The following is a 20,570-nucleotide window of genomic DNA, read 5'->3' as shown; positions in this document are numbered from 1 at the left end:
TACGTGAAAAAAGAGTATTTGTGAGTACTTACCTTTTTTGTAGCTTCCTTAAATTATTGCAATGCTTTAAGTGAGTCGGTATTCTACTTTTAGACCCAGAAATGAAACATTTTGATGGCATTTTAGAAATATATACGCCGTGAAACAGGGAGCGATAGTTTCACCACCGTTATCGGGGGCTTCTCTCCCGTAATCATTAAAGACCTTGAAATGTGTTGAAAATTTGGTGCAAGATGAAGTATTTATTTAATTGTTAATATCCACAGATATCATAACGATAATAAGAGGCCGTACTTCTACAGATGTGTGTATTATATACATATTTTAAATTAAAAATATTGTGTAAAACCGTTATTAATGCGATAATCATGGATCGAAGTTTTAAAAGTGGGTTGTATGGTGTATCAATGTTTTTATTTTTTATAGCCCAGCCTGCAGGACTAACTTGCCAATGGTCATGCCGGTGGGGAGAGCAGTCTTGCTGTTGAACAGAATTAATTCGGATATCGACATATTTAGCATCGGTGAAGCTGCCTTTAAAAGGCAAGCTCTATTGATGCTGGTATAGTTTATACACCGCTAACTATTATGTAATACCATTTTACAAATATACTTAAAAACGAAATAAAATGTAATTTTGTAATGTTTTTAAAGGAATAAACAAATTGAATTGAATTGAAATAGTCGAATGCCTACAACTACAAAAAAAAATAGGCAGACTGAAAAATAATAGTCCATTAATTGGTATCAAAAAATATGAAGTCTGAGAATGACATACGATATGTAGTGTATTAAGCCGTTTTAGAGAGCCGTTTTCCAGCAAATCATCATTCTGCCTCATAACCCACTCTTAAAACACTACACCTCGGTTTCAATTTTTGACCTGATTTTGGTGGGTTAGAACCTGGATACCTGAGATTAAAAAAAAAAACATATACATATATAAGTCTTTTATGAAATTTTATTCTCTACAACAATGATAGTAATTTTTTCACAAAATTGAGCTGGAAACTAGATACTTACAAAAAACCAACATTTTTATGACTTTATATAGGACACTAATTAGAGATAAAAGAAAATTGTTTGTACAAAAGTAGTAGGTAATTTTATATTCTAGAAAATTTGTGATTTAAGTCAAGGTCGAAAACTTGGATTTTACATCAGGGGACTAGTTTATAACAGATATTAAAAAATTGGGACTGCCGGAATAATTACGATCGCTGATCGCTAATTGAGTGACCCAATGGAGTGAGGAAGGGAGGAGATGGAGTAGAGGAAGGTGGGAGAGTGTCCGACTATTTGGCGATGTCTCCTCGTTACACAACATTTCCGTCAAGGCGGAACTTAGACACTTTTGAATAAAACTTCATCTGTGCATTTCGTTAATATCATGTTTTATTTCAGTACATAAAATAAATAACCCTAAATAACATAATACCTGATCAAATCACTCCGATAAAATTCACACAAATAATAATCATAAAAAGTTTTACGTACTACAAACATAATTAACTACATAATAAATTGATATAGTATTTTCTAATAGCCATTAGTATAATAATTTGTAATGTCAACCGTGGTAAAATAAACATAACCACTGAGAGTATATGCTATAAAAAAAAGAGACAAAACACAAAACTGACACTGGAATTGTATTTATTAACAAAAACTTAAAACATAAAAAATTGTAGTCTTCAGTTGGGTGTATTGGTTGACATTCTTTTTAGGGCATAACGAGTGTTGTGTGCTGAAAATAATTAAATATATCATTTTAATTCATTGTGACACCAAAATAATGATTTCAATGTTGGTTTGTTAGGACGATTCCACCAATCGAGACATAAAATTGATTCGACACAACCGCCGCTGAGTGTATTCTTCACTCAGTTTCGTATACTTAAGTTAGCATTAAGTCCTAAATTCCAATTAAGTCCTAAATCCTGTATCTAAATTTCGCTAATAAACAATTAGATAATGTTAATTAAGTGTTAATCTCAAGTGACCTACCAGGTAATTATTGTACTTTATATTATCTCCATAAATAGTTAAGTAATAACATAGATCACTGTAGAAATGTATTATAAGTTTGTACAGCGCCCTTGAGGTGATTTTGCACAAAAACGGCGCTATACAAGTCATCCAATTATTTATTATTATTATTATTAGAAGCGCCCTTGAAGTGAAATGACACTAAACTGCGCTATATAAATGCCATGTTATTATTAGTATTAGAGATGAACTGCCAAAGTGACATCTCCAAATTCCTGTAATGTATACTACTTTCGGTCAAAGAAATTTTAGATACATCACAACAATATTATACAATACTCTTCCAGAGAACATAAAATATGTGATACTCAAACAAATTTCAAAAAGAACATTATAATTTGGATCAAAAGTAATAATAGGGTCTTTACGGTGGTGCCCTCACCCAAATTCGAAATTATTGATCTAACGAAAATATTGAGTGATTATATTATAATAAGTGTAGGTATATTCATATACAGTGAATCCAGCATGTCTAGAAATGTATTAAATTGGAACTAAATTTTTCATTACTATGGCAACACCGAATTAGTTGCTTTGTCTATGACGTTTCGTATGTCTGTCATGTTATGGTCATGTTGCTCCGATTTACTGTCTTAAATCCGTGTATGATCCGCTCATTTAATAATTATTTTTTCATTGTTTGCCTGTATATTGTTTGAATTTAATTAAAATGAACAAACCGATACGTAGTGGTGCAAGAGAAGTTATATACAGCGTTTTTCAACGCTGCCTAGCCGAATATCGCGCGAAGATGCTCCTATCTAATTTAGAAGATGTTTACAAACGAACTGCAGAAATGACTGGTACGTAGTATAGTTTTTTTAATAAATTTCATTAGTATTAGAAGATTTATGCCAATTTTCGAGCGATTATAACCGTTACAATCTGATTTGAGGTTATGCTTAACAATCCGAATTTGACATTTCCTTTTGACAGTTCATATGAGGCCACAGGAAAAAGGGAATAACTCAATTAAAAAAAAAAATTTGCAACTTCTTTAAACTCATAGAAAAGTAACTTTTTTCTTAATTTTATCTTTCTTTCTTTCTTTCTAAATGAATATTATCTAGTATGTGTTTTTTTAACTATAATTTTTTTCTATAATACTAATTTTAATGATGTTTTTCACACACAGGAAAATCTGAATCAACGGTAAGACGAATCGTCAAGGAAGGGGAAAAGGCAGACGGAAAATTTGAAACACCGGGAAAACGGAAAATAGGACGCCCTAAAAAAGAGTTGGATGATTTTGATATTTGTGCCATTCGACAAAAAATTCATTTTTTTTACATAGTGCGAAAAGAAGTCCCAACTTTAAGAACATTACTAACTGTACTCAAAGAAGACATTGGATTTGATGGTAGCCGGGAATATTTAAGAAGAATTTTGCATTCCATCGGCTTTGTTTATAAAAAGTGCAAAACAAACAGAAGTGCTCTTATTGAAAAAACAAATATTGCGGCGAAAAGAGAGCATTACTTAAAAATTATCATGGATAACCGAAATTTACCTGAAGAACTGCAAAAAAATATTATTTACTTGGATGAAAGTTATATCCATTCATCCTACAAGCTAAAGAAATGCTGGCAATCTATGGATGTGACAGGAGTTCAACACGATATTTCAAAAGGTAAGCGCTGGATCATTGTTCACGCTGGAAGTGAAATGGGTTTTGTCCCTAATGCCCTATTAAATTTTAGTGGAACAAACAAAAAAGAGGATTACCATTCTGAAATGAATGCACATAATTTTAAAAAGTGGGTTGTTGAGAAGCTCATACCCAATATAGCAGAGCCCTCCATTATTGTCATGGATAATGCGCCTTATCACAGTGTTGTGAGAAACAAGGCACCAACAACCTCAACGAGAGTTAATGACATAAAAGCATGGTTATTACATAACAACATTGTTTTTGACAATTCATTAAGGAAACCATCATTGTTGGCTCTGGTTAAAATGCATAAGCCAGAGCCTGTATATGATATTGATGAAGTATTAGGAGAGCATGGTCACACGGTTGTAAGGCTTCCCCCTTACCACTGCGACCTTAACCCGATTGAGCTAATTTGGGCACAGGCCAAACGAAAAGTTGCATCTCAGAATATTGGAAACACGGTCAATATAAAAGAGCTGACAGAAAATGCTTTTAATAGCATAAGTGCTGATGATTGGAAAAATTGTTGCAAACACGTGATGAAAATTGAGGCAGAATATTATGCACGAGGCAGTACTCTGTATGATGATATCGATGAACTGATAATACGTTTAGATGAAGATGAAGATACGGAAGAAGAAGAATCGCATGAGGACGAAGATAATAATTACATGTCAGGTGTTGAATTAATAGACTCAGATTTTTAAATACCTTTTGTACCTACGTTTTTATAGCGAAATAAACGCCCACTTAAGACTTGTTTTGTTTTATTTTACTTCCATTTAAATTACAGTTTTTTGTGCAAAATTTTTGAAAATACAAATACGTTATGAAATATGCATTTTGGCTGAAGTGTTTTTTTTTTAACATACATTCATTGTCCTATGAGCCATCTTGGTGTTGCCATTTAAAACCTAGAAAACGATTGCAGCGCCATCATTTGTTTTCTACACTTAAATGTCGAGCTGTATATTTAAATTAACTTTTAAAATGACTGCCTCACTAGGCTAGCGGCTAGGTTATGAGAAACCTCAACTTTTTCTATTTATTACATACTACATATTGTTTTGATATTATTATATTCTGTTGATAATTCTATTTACTACCTAATTTATAAAAAAAATGTGCACAATGACTCTTAACATGTATTCTTAGGACGGGTTGTTTCGGAGAATTTGAACAATTCATCAAATTTCAACGTTCATTTTCGGGTTCTGTGAAAGATTTATTCAAGTTCTGTTTTTATATCATTGTAGGCTAGTTGCTTGACAAAACTGAAATAAAAACAGAACATGAAAAAATCTTTCACAGAACTTGAAAATGAACGTTGAAAGTTGATGAATTGTTCAGATTCTCCGATACAACCCGTCCTTAGAGTTGCAAATTTCTTAAATAAAGATATATTATTATTAAAATAGAAAATAAAACATTTTTTAACTTATTTCCACTTGTTTATTTTACCAGTACCGGTTTCGTCCTATTATGGACATCTTCAGGCTGGCATGTCATGTCATCTTCATGTCCATAATAGGACGAACCGGTACTGGTAAAATAAACAAGTGGAAATAAGTTAAAAAATGTTTTATTTTCTATTTTAATACTATGTATATAATTCCACCACGTATAACAGTGTAATAAATAAACTCATATATTATTATTGTGAAAAAGAAGAATGAAGAGTTCAGGCCGGGATGTTTGAAATCTCACTATAGATATTTTGAAATTTGAACGATCATCGATTCGCGGCCCTTTCAGCTCGTGATCAAATTGTGCTCTCAAGCGTAACAGCATGATAATTATACTTGACGGCTGATTATATGCTGAAACTGGCCGAGAATCAGCAGTTGCCCTTGTTCCAATATGACGGATGTTTAATCAATTCGACATTAGATTTCAAACTTATCGTTCACTCGGATTTAATTGGTAAAAAAATATAGATAATAGTAAAAAGGGAGATGGGCCATGAACAAAACCGTGTCCTCAAGTCTCGCCAACATTGTTCACCCATAATACTGCAAATACCATCTATTCACAGCGGCACCCCGTGTTTTTTTCAATCTGCACACCATATTATTATTTTTATTGTAATTATTATTATTTATTAAAGCGGAGAAGGTTTACGGGTAGTTCCTCAGTCTCTCAGTCCTTGGGCCAATTATGCTATTTCCCATTTCACCTCATTCCTTTGAATTTATTTACAGTTCCCATGAGGGTCTCTGTTTTAAAGAGTATGGATCCCCCGGAGGATCCTGTAGCGATAAGGTTTTCCCATCGGAAGCCCCTCTTTGTTTGGGTTCCCTAAAAGCCACACGGAAAAGAGTCCACCGAAGTGTTTTCAGCTATTCTCTTCACTTCCCTTAGGTTCGCCAAAGGCCATCATCGATCAAAACTCATTGATGTAAGTTTCAATCGAATAGTCCATTTTTGGTCCCATGAATATCTAGGGAAGTAAAAAGTCCACCCCGGTAGAGGCCTGAGTGCTGGGATAAGGTCTAAATAGTTCGAAATGCGACCCTATATTTCAAAGGCACCGTTCACGACAAAGTTCCCCATTGCCATTCAGCCCTGCGCGCGGTAGCTCACAACTTGGGATGGCTTTTGCAAGACGTGTGTCCACTTCCCGTGCAATGGGTTCGTCATACTCTCTACACTAAATCACTAAATGCACACTTTCATTGGCTGCGCTGCATTGCAGTTTGGTGGTAGCTCGGCGAAAGTTGACACGCTTCCATGCCATATCTCCTTTTGATTCTATTATCTACAGCTCATTTGGATTTGAATGGTGACCCCTGAAAATGAACATAATTCTCACCTGATAATTGACTGAACTCTTGGGTCAGTCTGGTTCTGCGCGACCTGGCGGGTTTGGGCAGAGGGGTCGGCTCCCCGAGGTCAATCAGATTCCCAACCGCAACATCCCCCGCTTCCTCCCCCACCGCATTATTCTTCCCACTCCTTCTCTTAGGAGTCTTCCTTCTAGTTGTCGATGAGACTTCCATATTGATTACTGGCGATTGGTTTTCATCATTCAGTCTGGACCTCCGTGACCTTTTAGCTGGAGTTGGTACACTAACTTCTTCCATTTCTTCATTTGTCTCATTAGCTTTTACTTTGATCTCTTTATCTATCCCATTTGCTTGTCCTTTAATTTCTGTGTAAACCTCATTATCTTTGTTATCTTTTGTGGTCGAAAATCTGCTGGAGCGTCTGGACTTGGATGTATTTTCCACTTCTTCATCACTCGACTGTCCCATGAATAATACCTTGATTGTTTTCTTTGAGTTTTGTGTGGTGGATTTCTTGTTGGTTCCGGGGGTTTTGAGGATACTTTTACCAGGTGTTTTGTTTAGGTCAACCGGCGAGACCAAATAATCAGGTTTTGACTGAAAACAACCGTTAATCAAAATACTAGATGCACTATTTTCAAAAACATTCAAGCCAAACTACATATTATGTTTTCAGTAAATTACCACTGCATAGTAAAAATAAAACAAAATGATATATACCTCAGCTTCCTCCACACTGTAGATTTTCTTTGTGCCAATATTTCTGGATAAACAAGATGCTCTCAATATGGCAGCAGCACTGGGAGGTGTCTGAAATAAAAATAAAGAACATTTAACAAAATTTACATAACAGCTTGGTAGATAAATAGTAATTAAAACAATATTAAAAATCATCCAAAAAGAAAAATAGATGAGAAAATGGGTTAGTGATGTGGAACATACATAGTATAAATGTTACAGTAAACGAGAAATGGTAAAAAAAATAAAAATAAACAAGTAGATGTGGTGAAAAATAGTGGAAGTAAGTACCTACACAACATATGTACATTGGTGGTTTAAAATATTGATTTTTCAAAAGGCACTGTATAAATCAGTCAAATATCATTATTATTATGTAATACATACTAAAGAAGATAATCGGTATTTAAAAAAACATGCAAGAGGTGACAATATGTATTGTGTTACGTCACAGTGGTACAACCAGAAAAATTGCATAGGATATGGTAAACGGACAACTCAGGACAGTGGCAATTCAACACACACTTCAAAAGTGATATAAAGTCACGAAAGTGATGGAAAAAAAACTAGGTTACTTTAGGTTAGGTTTACAGGACAGTATTTTGTTTTTCGACACTTCAGTGGACTGTTGCTCATGTGCGCTCCACTTTTCATGACCGTATTTGGCGCTTGCACACGTGTGTTAACTCTAGTACCGTCCACGCTGGTGCTTTTTGTGATGGAATTTTAACCCTTACATTTCGAAAAATGTATAAAGGAAAAAATCAGAATCGTTTGCACTAACGTCACTGTTTATTTCATGAGTTTGGCCTCTGTGAGAGCTTATAAAATAATTTGTCTACGATTGTCCAAAATTTGTTTACATAAAATGGTGTGGCAAAAATGACAATAGTTGAGTTTTCAAAAAAGTTAAAGGTCATTATTTCTTTGAAAACTAATTTTGTTGTTGTTTTTCATGCAGGGCATGTATTCACATGATAAAACCAGTTTATATATTGCTATAAATATATAGTTTTTGACAGTAGTTGTCTCCAAAAAACAAGAGTTTTTTTAGATAATGTTAGCTGTTCTGTACAAACATGTTACGATATAAACATGAAATATATTTTAATAATAAGAAATATTATCTAATAAACAAAAAAAAACATAGAAAAATATATGTGTAGTAGTGTTTAGTCCGAATTTTGAGCAAAACTCGTCAAGATAATTTTTGCACAACTCCTCGTATATTCATCTGGCAATCGAGTGTATGTCCAAGATTTTCTGATCTGGCTCTCCACAGTTAAAAAGAGATGAAAGAAAACAAAAAATCGTCTTATAAACCTAATCTAACGAAACTATTTATATTAGTTTTTTCATCACTTTTCAAGGGTGTGTTGAATCACCACTTTTCTGAGTTGCCCAGTGACCAAAGATCGTTGCCAAAATCAGTGATAAATGGCGCTTTTCAGCAGATTCAAGATAAAATACCTTGGTAGACAGCCTCTTTTTCGCCTCAGAAGCGATGACAGTCTTCAACATGGACACCCGCCTGCCTGGTGTCCTGACCGCCTCCTCTTCGTGGCGGTTCTTGACGGGGGACGTGACAGAGAAGAAGCCCCCGTTGAAGGTGATGGTGTCCTTAGGGGTGAGGTGGGTCATCACCGGAGCTTCAGTCACGGGAGTCGCTACCTTGGACTTCATACGGGCAGCTGCAACATTTTGGTAACATGCACTTTATAGATTACTATGGCTAATGACTTATAAGACATTATTTCACATAAACAATATCACAATACAGTAGAACCTCGTTAATTCGAAATCCACGGGACATCAAAAATCAAATTTCGAATTAACGAATTCCCACGTAATTCGAAATTTTATGAAAAAAAATATGCCGAAAATCGATTTTCTCGGCGGCCTCTTCAAATCCGGATGGTATTTCAGTTGTAAATTCGTATTAATACCAATTATTTCTTTATTTTCGCGGCCGATTACCGTAGCGGCGGGCCCTTTAAATTCAGATATTCGTAAAAATGCTATATATTTACGCGTAAATCGAGATTTCGCTGCCGATTTCGGTCGCGGCCTACCCTTTAAATTGAGATATTCGTAAAAATACGATGTATTTCCGCGTAAATCGAGATTTCGCGGTAATTTTCCGTCGCAGCCGGCCTTTTATTTCAAATATCTGAATTTAAATTCGTAAAAATACGATATATTTCCGCGTAAAACGAGAATTCGCGGCCGTATTCCGTCGCGGCCGGCTCTTTAAATTCAGATATTTGAAATAAATTCGCAAAAATACGATATATTTCCGCGTAAAACGAGAATTCGCGGCCCTATTCCGTCGCGGCCGGCTCTTTAAATTCAGATATTCGAAATAAATTCGCAAAAATACGATATATTTCCGTGTAAATCGAGAATGCGCGGCCGATTTCCGTCGGGGCCGACCCTTTAAATTCAGATATTAGATGTAAATTTGTAAAAATATGATACATTTTCGCGTAAATCGAATTTTATCGGCAGTTTTTCGTCGCGGCCGGCCTTTTAAGTTCAGATATTTGAAGCAAATTCGTAAATATATGTCATATTTCGGCGTGAATCGAAATTTTTCGGCCGATTTCCGCGGCGCCGTATTTTTTAACTCGGATATTCGAAGTAATGTTAGTAAAAATACGATATATTTCCGCGTAAATTGAAATTTCGCGTCCGATTTCCTTCGCGGCGGGCCCTTTAAAATCCAGATATTCGAAATAAATTCGTAAAAATACGATATATTTACGCGTAAATCGAGATTTCGCGGCCGATTTCCGTCGCAGCAGGCCATTAAAATTCAAATATTCGAAATAAACTCGTAAATATATGATACATTTACGCGTAAATCGAAATTTCGCGGCTGAGTTTCGTCGCAGCCGACCCTTTAAATTCAGATATTTGATGTAAACTCGTAAAACTACGACATATTTCCGCGTAAAACGTATTTTCTCGGCACTTCAAACTCGGATATTCGAAATAAATTTGAAAAAGTATGACATTCCAGTGTAAATCGATTCAGATTTACAAAATAATAATACTAATTAGGACGATGTATAACCACGTAAAAATACATTTTTCGGCGTTTTACCGCCACGGCTGACTTTTAGATTCAGATTTACGAAATATTATGATTTATTTTCGCAAAAATAATTTTTTTTCGAATTACATGAACAAATTTTCGTGCGCGGACAAAAATAAATTTCGAATTACGAATTAACGAATTTCGAATTAAAAAAAATTTTGTATGAAAAAATTTTTCTGCGGAAATTTTTTTGGCGAAAATTTCGAATTACGCGTTTTTTCGAATTATCGGGGTTCGAATTAACGGGGTTCTACTGTATATGCCAACACCACACCATAGAAGAATCGAAATGTTGCTTTATTAGTGACTAGATCCGAAAGGACAGTTACTAGTCGAGCTTTCGTAAATGATACTTTTATGGACGGCCTGCAAGGTTGAAGGGTAAGACTCTCGACTAGGAATCTGGGTTCGAATTCTGGCGTGCGCACTTGTGTTGATACAATTAATTAATTTAAAAATAATATTCACAATTTAGTATATTTCTAGAGTGGAAGATACTCTTCCTCATTCCTTCCACTCAACGCTATCTTCGGCCAATACAACATATCCAAATTAGGGGTACCATAGTCGCACTGTCTCCAGATAGTTGGTACTTTTGTAAGGTACTAACTAAAACAAGTAACGCATTTAAAAAAAAGCCTGCGCTGACTCAATCCTTAAGGGCGTGAGCACACAGAGAGCGGTCAGAGTTCTGCGTTCTAGTGACCGTTGACCGCTCAAGAGTTCCAACGCACACAAGCGGCGTTCAAATTCTCGCGTTCTAGTTTCGTTTGGGTCTTTGCATATGCAACATGTCACTAGAAAGTTCATCATCCGTGAAAATATATTGCTCTTGTGGAGCTTAACAGTTTCTAAAAAGAAAAGAAAGTATTGGGTGCACCCAATCAACACAACGCGAGAAGAACAAGGCGAATTTACTAATAATAAAATTTACTTAAAATTTAAATTTACTAGTAGCAATTTCAAACCAAGCTTCGACTCTTTTTTCGCATTTTTTTATAATTTACATCACTTAAATCGTATAACAAACTCCTTTCCCTAACCAATTCAATTAACTTTTCTGTGTTTGTAACCTCAAAAATCGCGGCGTTCTGGCGTTCTCTGCCTCGGCGGCAAAAGAACTCTTAGAATGCGGCGTTCCGTTTTGACCGCCGCGGTCTGACTGCCCGCTGTGTGCGTTGTTGTTATAGTATCAGTACATTCTAATGAACGCCAAACGCGGAACTCGGAACTCCTGACCGCTCTCTGTGTGCTCACGCTCTAATCAAATCACATTGACCGTGTTTTGGTAAATAGAATAGTCTTCAAATATATTAAATAATTCAAATACATAAATTACATGGTAAAGTAATTTTTGCTGATTAATTCATTTTTAACCCTTACCACTCATTTGTCGGGTGCCAAACAACATCACTATTTGTACGCTACAACTCAGTTGTCGGCTGGCGGCCGACAAGATAAGACGTGAGCGTGCGGTGTATTTTCGTGCGCAAAACTTGACACGTGACTTTGTTTCTTGTGATTATTCGATAAAAAACATTTAAACTCACTGTTTTCCGTTTTTATTCTGCTATAAAATAACCTTTGCAAATTCACATAACCTAAAATGGCGGGAACTTCGCGTGATATGGCATCTAAATACTAAGGTTAGTATTTAGATGTATATAGTATTTAGATGTATACACGGTGTCCGGAAACTCGTAGTACAAGCGGGAAACTGGAGAATCTACACCACATGGGGAACCCAAAAAAACATAAAGTTTTTTGATTTGAGCATTTTCAAAAAAAAAAAAAAAAACCAAAAAAAAATATTTTTCGGCTATTTTAGGGTTAAAGTTTTTTCTGGTGTTTAGGGTTGAATAACAGATGTTTTAACCCTGCAGAGCAGAAATATTTTATGACTACACCGGGTTAAATGAAGGGTGATTTCAAAATAATGCTTCAAATCCGAGTTTCTTCATTTGTTTTACTTTCAAATAGTTTTAATTAGTTGGGTACTTTGATCTTCAGTAATAATTTATAAGAATTTGATTAAAAAAAAAAAAAAAAAAAAAAAATCAACTTCAAACTCGATTTACTCGATAACGAAAGCTCAAATAAAAAAAAAATATACTACAAAATCGACTCCAAATGTGATGTAGATTCACCAGTTTCCCGCTTGTACTACGAGTTTCCGGACACCCTGTATATGTATATATATTAGGTTCTAAATATCATTGTAGGTTAGTTGCTTGACAGAACTGAAATAAAAACAGAACTTGAAAAAATCTTTCACAGAACTTGAAAATGAACGTTGAAATTTGATGAATTGTTCAAATTCTCCGAAACAACCCGTCCTAAGTGTTTTCGGAAGATGAATCTTATGAAAGTGACAGTGAGTACGAGCCTTGAAGATCCTGATGCTGATAGTGTTAACAGCACAGAAAATAACAATGATAATGATGACAGTACAACAAATGTCGAAAGTCACGAAACAGTGTGGTTTTGTGAGACCTCTTCCAGAAAACCTGGTCTCCATCCTGGAGAATGTTGGAAAAAGTACCATACTATGCAAAAATATAAGTAGTCCATAATGTTTTCTGTAAAATATTTTTTATTTGAAGAATAAATTAATGAATTTTTAACGATTTTTTTTGTAACTGCCTATCAATAAATTAGTATTTTGCCATTTTTTAAATTAGAGTTGGCTGAAAAAAAATATTAAAATATAATGGAGTGGTAAGGGTTAATACTAAAAACTAAATATATGTGTACAATTCTTTTTAGGTTATTTCCAGAAAACCGTGTATGAAATTATTGGATTTCCTCATAATTGCAATATTTTACTTCCAAAATTTTTAAAAACACATAAACATTTTCATAAATAAAATCTTCAAGATTTTTAATAACTTTTATGAATTTGTAAGTTTTTGTTTTTAACGTCTGCAGAAATTTTTTTTTGTGGCTTGTGGGTTTTTTGCCAAACCACAGTCGACAACATGATATTTTAACATAAAAATAATAATAAATCGAAGTTACCCAAGATCATCGCCTTCAGTCCACTGGATGATTTGGAAGACGCAACTTTGCCCTTTCCCACAGGCTTCTTCTTAGCCTTGGCCTTGGTCACCTTCAGTTCCACCTCATCCTCCTTCCAATTCTTAGCTTTTAATTCAGTCAGTCTGTTGAATCGAATATCTACATTCTCCACCTGAAACATCATAACTTACACTTCAGTCAAGTTTTGTACATGTAAAATAGTACGCAGGCTTTCTAAAGTAAGAAAAATATTTTTCGATGCAGGCTATTTTTCCCAACAACGCCACACATTTTGACAAAAGGTACATGAACAAGGAACAGTTCTAGGTCCAATATTATTTATCATTTATGCGAATGAATAACTTGCAATAGGGAAGAGTGAAAAATATTACAGCTTAAAAAACATATCTTCATTTGCATCGGTGTCTTCCAAAAAAAGGAAAGACGGGTTGTTTCAGAGAATTTGAACAATTCTTCAAATTTCAAAGTTAATTTTCAAGTGCTGTTATTATTTCAGTTCTGTCAAGTAACTGGCCTATAATGATATAATAACAGAACTTGAATAGAACATTCACAGAATTCGCAAAAGAATGTTGAAATTTGATGAATTATTGCAAATTCTATGAAACAACGTATCCTAAATGTACTTTTAATAGGAATAAAGGAAATCATAGGGTGGGTAACAAATTTTTTAAATATATTATTATTTTATCAACATACATATATGCACATAGGTGGTAATAATTTTACTAGTGAGTTTCTGACAAAACACTACTCTAAATTGGATAAACAGACACCCCATCTACTATCTGTAACCGCTCTGATTTTTTGAATTTCATTTCTACGAGTAAAAAACCAAATTCGCAAATATATGACGATCCAAACAGCAACAGCAATTTAATTATTGATGTAGCCAAACGAAGATATTAAAAAGCGATATCCAATGCTCATAAAACGAGGCTTTGTGCACAGGATCGTTTGTTAGATCTATTAAAATTTCCTCCTCTGTTAGTGTAGGGTGTGTACCGTTGAATTAGATATCAGATCTCGATGCAATCTTTGAAAATTATTTATAATTAATAACTAAGAAATCAAACTTTAATAAAAAAATTGGTATATGTAGTTAGAAAGTGAAAGAAAAAAAAATTTTACTGACTGGAATTCCTTATTCTGAAAATTGGAAAAAATCGTATCTTTCGACAATGACAATCTACATCACAAATTTTTTTTTAGTGAAACATCGAGAATTCAGAATGTTGTGATTTTTCGGCTTCAGAGGAACAGAGGGGTGGGGGGTGTAATACTCTGAGTAATATATGAGAGTACATAATGTAAAAAGAAATAAATAAAGTTTAAAAAGTAATACATACAAAAATGTATAAATATGTGCATTAATCTCTATGCCCTTACGACCCACATACTTGGGCGTTAATTTTCTTAAAAAATATATGAGTATTGGAAAAAGTGTGGTGTACAACCGTTGTCCTATCAGGAAAGCTATGAAAAAGTTTACGCACTTGTATTAAGGTGGCTTGAGAGAAACTCTCCGTCTATGATGTAGGGGTGCACTTTGCCATTGAGTGACAGAGTGTTCTCTGATTGTTCCATGTTCTGGCTGAATGATGTGTGAAGTTTGTTACCTGCATGTAGACCATGTCCCAGAAGCCACTCAGGTCTTGCACGGTGACCACTCCCTCCCCCTCTCGCCGATCCTTGTTCTCGCACTGCATGATGAGGCCGCGAAACTGCTCAAACTTTTTGCTGATCAGCAGCTGAGTCTGCCCGATAGCCAGGCTGATGAGATCCTGAAATAATGTACTGCACATTATAGCTGGCCCCAAAGAAAAGGGGCATGATTTATTAGTAGGTCGCTAGCATTTGTTGATAACTTCATTTATTTATTTATTAGTTCATAAATTTCTTATCTGTATATATTTTACTGTTCCCGTCTCACTACGGATATTCTATATATCACAGTCGATGTTGGCTTTCTTGAGAATGGGTCGTTTCTTCAACTTGTTTTTGTGTAAGTCGGCTTGCATGTGGAAAGAGCTCCTGTCTTCTGTTTTCCTCCTTCATATAATATCGAACCAGACTTAAATATATATTTGCATGCCCTAAACTACACTTCTTTTGCCCTGCACCATTATAACCACCAAGGAAATCATTTCTTTAATAAATTCCCAGAAGAAATCAGAAGCATTAATGATAAATAGACATCGGATTATATGCATTTGCATATTTGCATATGCAAATGCATATAACTCTCTAATTACGACGTTAATGCATATTTCAGCCTTTTTTCCCAAATCGTGCATATTTCGTTTGATAGCGGGAGGTATCATCTACGTATAGGGAGCTAGGTGACTCGGACGCTAGGGGCACGAGCGCGGTGGCTGACTGACTGAAACGCGGTAGGGATTGTTATGCATAAATCACCTTACAAAAGCTATACCGATTGACAGTTCTGAGACCATTGCGATTCATTCAAGCAAGCTAGCATTTGAAGACGCATCCATTAAACAGAATATCGCCCTCATCTCAACACATTTCCACAAGTTACCAGATACCATAAAAAATTGGTAACAAAAAACCTTCCTCTAATTAAAGCAATAGAAATACTGGAAACAATGATCGAATTCGCCAACGCCCTTCCTAATTCAATATCAGAAAAGATTCGTAAAAAGTTAAACTCTATTTTGCTTAAAAACCCGAGTCTTGAAGATATGAAGAACATTAATGCCTACATCAACGACACAGGTCATACCCTGCCTAAACAGATATCTCCAGAAATGGCGCCAAATTTTAATTTTTGTCCAATGACGTCAGTTGACGTAGAGACGTCGTTTTCGGCGTACAAATTAATACTGGGTGACAAACGTCACAAATTTGAGCTCGAAAATTTGGAAAAATACTTAGTTGTATATTTTTACAAAAACTATGCATAATTTTAAGAATATTTCGCTGTTTTTGTACGGTCTTTAATTAAAATATATAAAAATATAAATTGTTTTTTGATTTTGATTGTGCATATTTTGGGCAAATCAAGAGTTTTTAGTGCATATTTCGGCCTTTTTTAGTGCATATTTGCATGCATATTTTGGCACTTTGTTAGTGCATATAATCCGATGTCTAATGATAAACAAACAAATATTAAACTCAATAAAAAAATATTTTAGGGAAATCATTAACAAAAAAACTGCTTCCCCTAGTTTCACTTGAAAATCTCACAAATTATCCTACAATTCTCTATTTATCCTCCATAATATTTTTTTCTTCTTTCTAAATACAACAATTTGTATGGATTTTAATAATTTTTAGTAATTATTTTTTTACTTTGTAACCGTAACTTTGATGTAACATAAATCTTTAATTTAAAATATGTTAATTATTTCACAAAATAATGCATTATATTACTGCATTATTTTATTTTTATTAATGCATTATATGTACCATTATTTTTTCGCAAATGTATCCATCAAGTATGTCTATCCACAAGCAAATGCTTTTAATGGAAGAGTAGTATAAATAGAAAACAGAAGCTATGTAAAACCTGAATTGTAATATTATATTCAAAAGTTTAATAATTAATAATAAAAAAATATATATGTATATATAAATATAATCCGGACCTCTTCAAGACCCACACTAATAAATGTTTTCCTACAGACCCTACGTTAACCCCCCTCAACGGGGTGGCGATATATTCCTCCCGTTATTACACTGTACAGACAGGGGCGCTCCTTAGAATCTGTTCCGACAGCCAACTTTACAATTGTATTTTTTTAAATTTTAATGTTAACTTATTCAATAACATTTGAATGATAACCAGAAAAAGAGTTAACCTCTCAGAAAAGGACTTTAATTTACTTTGTGTTCCTTTGCGAACTGTCAAAACGTGAAAATTTTTGTGTTATTCACGAGTTTTGTTAAAAGCTTCATAACTCACGTTTTGGGAAACGTAGCCTCATTCTAAAAAATGTTTTGGAAAGATTATGAAATTCACTATCGTATTGTTTTGTTATACGTAAATATTTGCGTTTTTAAATATACATTTTCTGAAAACGTCAAAAATATGTAAAAATCGCTGACCATTATTTCAAAGCTGTGAAAAATGTACTTTTTTCTGAGTATCATAAAGAAATAACACTTTATATATTGAAGAAATATAATTAAAAACTATTAGTCACCTCAAAATATTAACCGTCCAAACTAAAATATTTTTAATAAATTATTTAGAAACGCAATAAATTATGAACGAACAAGATGACAGATCCAATCGACTTAGATAATGCACCTCTACATTCCATAGATATTCTTGAATACAGACGCGTAGCGTTATTCATTATCGATACTCTGTTTTTTAAATCATGGCAATCCGTATACTAGTGATGGAAATAAATCGATTTTTGTAAAATCTCGCGCGTTTACGTGAAAAGACGTTCTAATGTCTTGACCGCTATTATCATATTTACGTCTTTTGACGTTCTAATGTTCTGAGTGGTTAATTATGAGTATTGGTAATAAGGACATAATATAAAAGTTATTGGAAGTAAAAGTACATAAGGCTCAACATTTGTGAGTTCACTGGTTATTGTTGGACCTTTATTGATTAGTTTAGTGGCTTTTAAATTGATGTACCCCAATTGGGGATGCCGTAGTCCCAAAGACTCCGGACGATTGGAAGCAGTTGGGAGTTTAGTGCGGAAATCACATTAAATTACTTTTTTTTTAATTAATATGTGGACTTACCGTAGAGTCCTCAACCAGCTCACTCCCATGCTCCTGTTCGTAAGTTCTCCATGTTTTGCATAGCTCCGAGAGCCGGGCCACTTGCCTGTCCAGCTGCATCCGGAAATACTGGGCCGACTTCTCCGGGGACATCTGCGAGTAGCCTGCCAACAGAAGGGAATCATATGAAAACAACGCAAGCAGTTTAGCAAATATCTATAAATTGTTCAGAATGAACACTTCCGAGACTCTTGTGATCAGTGCAAGCTTCACAAAAAAAAATTAATGATTCACCATCTCTAAATAATAGCGACGGTTATTCTATGGGCTGTATGAATGTAAATAAAGGCAGTGCAATAGAAAGAGACGTTACAGCTCTATAAGTTCCTCTTCCTCTTCTAATGATGCATGTACGCAATATAAAGAGTTGTTAAAACTCTGCAAGCTTCATTGTAACCAGGGAGTATAACTCTGATCGAAAATTGGAACCGAAATATTGTGACGTCATATGATTGCCTAACAATATCCACCAATAAAAAACTCTGAAAGTCTATGGAATAAACTTTCAGAGTTTTTCATTGGTGTATAGTATAAGTAGGCTCCGAATGAGAATTTTGCTGTGTATATATTGGCATATCTATCGTTTTTTAGGGCCAATTCGTTTAATACAAAAAGCCCGAAGATATCGATCTAGTGAGTGGTTTATTTATGATTGTAACCGAAGACCAGCCTAGTAAAAAGAGATGTTATAACCCTACAAGCTACATTGTAACCTCAATCCCTTCTAATAATGCTTGTAATAGAGAGAAATGTTATGAATAAAGTAACATTGAATCCATTTTTTTTAACGAAATCCTCTTTTGATGAAAGAATCTTACTTAGAAAGTCTCATATTTAATGTTTTTGGTGAGATACCTGACTTCACTTCACTGGCAGTTTTCACTTCATTCCATCATAAAAGAAATCATGGCTAACTTTGTTGTGCGCTTATGTGTTAATAAATGATAAATTTTTCAATCATAATCTTAAAGATTTCGAAATTAAGATAAAGTATATAAAAAAAGAACCAACCAAGTTCAAAAACCCATAAAGACAAAGGTGGTAAAAATGTGTATTGCGAGAACAGGGTTAACCTACCGAATTTAATTTTAACCATAGACTCTTGTTGCCTAGATGATTTGCCTCTCCCAACTGTGACAAAGGGGCTGGAAATCACCAGATCTGTGCTTGAATTCGGATCTGGACTAGAGAACAAATTTCCACCACTTTCGCTTGTTTGTGATGCTCCACTTTCACTCGTCTTTGAAACATTAATGGGGGTCCTTCTTCCGGGTGAACTCTTAATGGGTGATTCCTGTTTGATATTAAAGGATTCATCTAGATCCACAGCCTTACTGCGGGTAGCTCTGAACAGAGCTTGCTTATTCTTCATTGGAACATTGGCATTAACTGTTTTTTTACTTTCGATAGCTACATTTGTTTTTGCCTTAGCTGGTGATTTTTTCATGTTTTTTAACGAGCTGGTACTTTGGAATAGGTTAGCAGCGAATACTCTGGCACTGTTGTCGCGCTTTGCTTTCCTAGGTGTGTATTTAAGTTTGGGTTTTTGCCTTTCAACAATGTTTACCTTGGGTGGGTGAAACATTGCATTTGCTGGAGCAAATGACTTTTGCTGAACTTGTGTCTTGTGAGAATGAGTAGTAGCCTGTTGTATAACTCTAGTATTGGCTCGGGTTGTAGCTCTTGTGACTCTCTGGTTAGAGGCTTGGGGTGCTTTCACAGTATGTTTACAATTTTGGAATATTTCCTCTTGGAAAGGTGCAATAGCATGCTTCACGACGCCAACTTTGAACGGAGGCGGTTTTTTAGGTTCTAACTTCTTTCGTTTCATACGCTCTTGTTTCCATTGCAGCATTTGTCTTTTCCTGAGGTCTGAAGGCCCATTTTCTTGCTTCGGTGCCTTTCCTTCCAAATTCGGCGTCGGCGGAACACTGTCATTATCGTCCTCGATAACCCTGTTCGAATAGAAGGTGTCTATTCTTCTGCTCGAACGTTCTTTGGCTTGCTTTTTAATGCGTAAATTTTTGCCTTCTTCCACTGATGTTAAATTAATTGGTTTAGCTTTGTGTTGATCTTGATAAACGCTTTTCACAAAATCTTCGTAACCCTGGAAAGCCATCACTTATATATTGTCGAAAATATTTGCGTTTTAATTCTAAATCAAATTCATAAAGGTATGCGACACAATAAGTTATTAATTATTTTTGATTTTTAATATAATACACCATTAGTATGAGCACTAAATTATAACAAATCACAGCTAACGAACACAAACCATATTTCAAATCTCAGAATTCCGAACTAAATCTGAACTTCAAACAAATTTCAAACCGTTGAATCAAATAATGTTGGTATCATTGGGAAAAATCATATTGGAGAGGAAAATCATAGATAATATAAATTTTCAGACAGTACCTACCAGAAGTTTAATATT

At 34.6% G+C, this 20,570-nt stretch overlaps 1 protein-coding gene across 1 annotated transcript; it reads right to left on the bottom strand.

The window, feature by feature from the left end:
- Nucleotides 1-1,426: 1,426 nt before the first annotated feature.
- Nucleotides 1,427-20,430, bottom strand: mars (guanylate kinase-associated family member mars). The gene is made up of 8 exons (XM_089633704.1): nucleotides 19,214-20,430; nucleotides 18,098-18,240; nucleotides 14,986-15,150; nucleotides 13,346-13,517; nucleotides 8,698-8,918; nucleotides 7,210-7,299; nucleotides 6,516-7,086; nucleotides 1,427-1,747 (listed from the first exon to the last, which is right to left on the bottom strand). The coding sequence occupies exons 1-8, from the start codon at nucleotides 20,253-20,255 to the stop codon at nucleotides 1,695-1,697; spliced, it is 2,457 nt and encodes an 818-aa protein (XP_089489830.1). The 5' UTR covers nucleotides 20,256-20,430; the 3' UTR covers nucleotides 1,427-1,694.
- Between the last annotated feature and the right edge of the window lie 140 nt (nucleotides 20,431-20,570).

The sequence above is a fragment of the Hesperophylax consimilis genome, chromosome 7, assembly GCF_061612785.1.
Source record: "Hesperophylax consimilis isolate HC1 chromosome 7, BYU_Hcon_1.0, whole genome shotgun sequence".
Taxonomy (NCBI): domain Eukaryota; kingdom Metazoa; phylum Arthropoda; class Insecta; order Trichoptera; family Limnephilidae; genus Hesperophylax; species Hesperophylax consimilis.
The sequence above is the reverse complement of the archived record's forward strand: the minus strand, read 5'-3'. Positions and strand labels throughout refer to the sequence as shown.